Genomic DNA, 3,016 nt, shown 5'->3' with positions numbered 1-3,016 from the left:
CATCATCACTTTGAGGTGAGCTGTTAGTCGGATGGTGTTGCTGTGCGTCTGCGAGGTCTCACCTGAGCCTTGGTGATGGAGTACATGACGGCGACGGCGCTGAAGGGGGTCAGGTGGTAACAGCGGGCGTGGTAGTTCACCTGAGACAAACAGGTGAAACATCGGCGATGATTATAAATGTGAACTCGGTAACTCAAAGATCATAAACAGGAAGCTGACTTTATTATTCTGTTGTGCTGAAAGTTTGTTTTCTGGAAAAACTTTCAATATCAATAAAAAGGATCAATATTTAATTTGAATATTTTCAAATAAACATCACATCTGCACCGCCAACATCTCCTGTTATCAGATATTGATCCTCAGAGGGAGGACTTATTGATCAGGTATTGATCAGAAGGTGAGCTGGTACCTGACACTGTCTGCGGAAGACGATACACGGGTGAGCCAGGACGTTCTCCGTGAACAGACTGCAGACAGACACACACACACACACACACACACACACACACACACACACAGAGGGTTAATCTCAGACTTTTACTTTGAAAAAAATGATCTCTGCTCCCTGAGTGTCGCCTGTCAGGCTGACTGACGGCTCTGTCCCTCATCACACGCCTTCAGGCAATATTATTGATCATAAGAATTCATTTCAAACCTGACGAGTCCGATTCCAAATCCTGCAAATCGATTCAGCTGCTCTGAAACCACAACAACAAACGATCATTAATAACACACTAATAATGATTCATAACAACAACAGACTCATATATGTATGAACATCTAAACATATATATGTGTGTGTGTGTATATATATGTGTGTGTTTGGTGCATATCTCCATGTTGTGATAACTGTGTGTGTGTTGATGCATGTGTCCTAAATGTAGTCCAGATTGTGTATTTGAGTGTAATCAGTGAATTTGCAGCTCAGCTCCTACAATAAGTCTAAAATACACTGTGGAAACTAAATAGTTACATTCAGACTGTTCAGGTCCAAAAATGCTCCATTGAAACCCATTCAAACTGACATTTTTGATCCCACAGCCATCAGAGCAGAAAAACAGGACTTGTATTATTTCTGGGTGTCATTCTGGGCTTTTGACTCTGAATTTGTCATTTTGACTATTTTCCACCTGATGAGGTCATTTTGACCATATTTGGCATCTGGAGGAAATACATGCTATTTCCACTAGGTGACCTGTCACAGTCAATGTAGCTGCTGATCACTGACATATCCCAGACTGTCAGCAGCTACACTCACACACTGACATATCCCAGACTGTCAGCAGCTACACTCACACACTGACATATCCCAGACTGTCAGCAGCTACACTCACACACTGACATATCCCAGACTGTCAGCAGCTACACTCACACACTGACGTATCCCAGACTGTCAGCAGCTACACTCACACACTGACGTATCCCAGACTGTCAGCAGCTACACTCACACACTGACGTATCCCAGACTGTCAGCAGCTACACTCACACACTGACATATCCCAGACTGTCAGCAGCTACACTCACACACTGACATATCCCAGACTGTCAGCAGCTACACTCACACACTGACAGATCCCAGACTGTCAGCAGCTACACTCACACACTCAACATAATAATAATTATATTTGTTAATCTGAAAACATTGGGGCATCATGACAACAACCTGACATTTAAAGGGTTAAAGTTCTGAAATGAATATTTGATGTTTATTTTTAGGGCTGATGCTGGTTCGTGTTTGTTAACCTCCGATCAGCTAACAGCTAACAGCTAACGGCTAATTCACTGTTTATATTCTGTCATTAGCTCGTTAACTTGTTAGCCGCTAGCCTGCTCCATACACTTTCTATGGTAGCGTTAGCCTGGCAGCTAACCCTCCGCCCCCCATCACCGACCCACCTGCAGGCGGGACGGCCGGCTGCGGAGCCTCCCAGCCGGCCGCGGGCCCTCCGGGCTCCCCCGGCGGCTCGTCGTACTGCGGTGTCCGCTCTCCGTGGTGCAGGTTGCGGCTGCCCGGGATGTCGGGCGGCGTGGTGACCCAGTGGTGGTGCTGCAGCTCCGCGGGGCCCCCGGCGCTCCTCACCGGGTAGCTCGCTCCGTACAGCGGGTCGTCGCGGCCGCGGTACCCGAGCCCGTCGAAGCTGTCCGGCCGCCTGGAGGCCATGAGAGGGTCGGTGAGAGCGGAGGACCGGAGGACGTCAACCCGAACACATCCACGACCCGGGACAGTACCCGGAACACCGATTCACAGCAGGACCGACCCGGACCGACCTGAGGCCCTGACCCGAAAACAACATCCGCCTGACACCCGGAAGACCTGCTGCTGCACTTCCGGTGCACCGGCAGCGTTCCGGTTCATTACCGCCCTGTCGATGACGTCATGAGCTGCCACCTTCCTCTATTTCCTCTTAAATTATTAAAAAATAAAATAAAAACACATTTCCTCTATTTATAAATAAATTATTAAAAAAATGAAATAAAAACACATTTCCACTATTTATAAATAAATTGTTAAAAAATAAAATAAAAACACATTTCCTCTATTTATAAATAAATTATTAAAAAAATGAAATAAAAACACATTTCCTCATTTATAAATAAATTATTAAAAAATAAAATAAAAACACATTTCCTCTATTTATAAATAAATTGTTAAAAAATAAAATAAAAACACATTTCCTCTTTTTATAAATAAATTATTAAAAAATAAAATAAAAACACATTTCCTCTATTTATAAATAAATTGTTAAAAAATAAAATAAAAACACATTTCCTCTATTTATAAATAAATTATTAAAAAATAAAATAAAAACACATTTCCTCTATTTATAAATAAATTATTAAAAAATAAAATAAAAACACATTTCCTCTATTTATAAATAAATTACTAAAAAATAAAATAAAAACACATTTCCTCTATTTATAAATAAATTATTAAAAAACAAAAAAACATGTACGCGGATGACATGGTTTTAACTCTCTCCAGTGTCCAGACTTCTCTTCCTCCTCTCTTACATCT

The 3,016-nt window shown here is 42.2% G+C and overlaps 1 protein-coding gene across 1 annotated transcript in view; it reads right to left on the bottom strand.

Moving 5' to 3' along the window:
* The window catches only part of slc25a46 (solute carrier family 25 member 46), a 6,948-nt gene extending 4,622 nt beyond the window's left edge, over positions 1–2,326 (bottom strand). The window contains exons 1-4 of the mRNA XM_088071262.1: positions 1,897–2,326; positions 656–698; positions 410–467; positions 63–140 (exon numbers count right to left, since the gene is read on the bottom strand). Of these exons, the coding sequence (XP_087927388.1) occupies positions 63–140; positions 410–467; positions 656–698; positions 1,897–2,161 (444 nt within the window). The 5' untranslated portion in view covers positions 2,162–2,326. The remainder of the gene's footprint in view (positions 1–62; positions 141–409; positions 468–655; positions 699–1,896) is intronic.
* Positions 2,327–3,016: the final 690 nt, after the last annotated feature.

This window comes from Plectropomus leopardus, chromosome 20 (genome assembly GCF_026936395.1).
Source record: "Plectropomus leopardus strain MGB_pleo_1.0 chromosome 20, ASM2693639v1, whole genome shotgun sequence".
NCBI classification, from domain to species: Eukaryota; Metazoa; Chordata; class Actinopteri; order Perciformes; family Serranidae; genus Plectropomus; species Plectropomus leopardus.
Note: the sequence above shows the minus strand (reverse complement) of the source record. Positions and strands in the feature narration are given on the sequence as shown.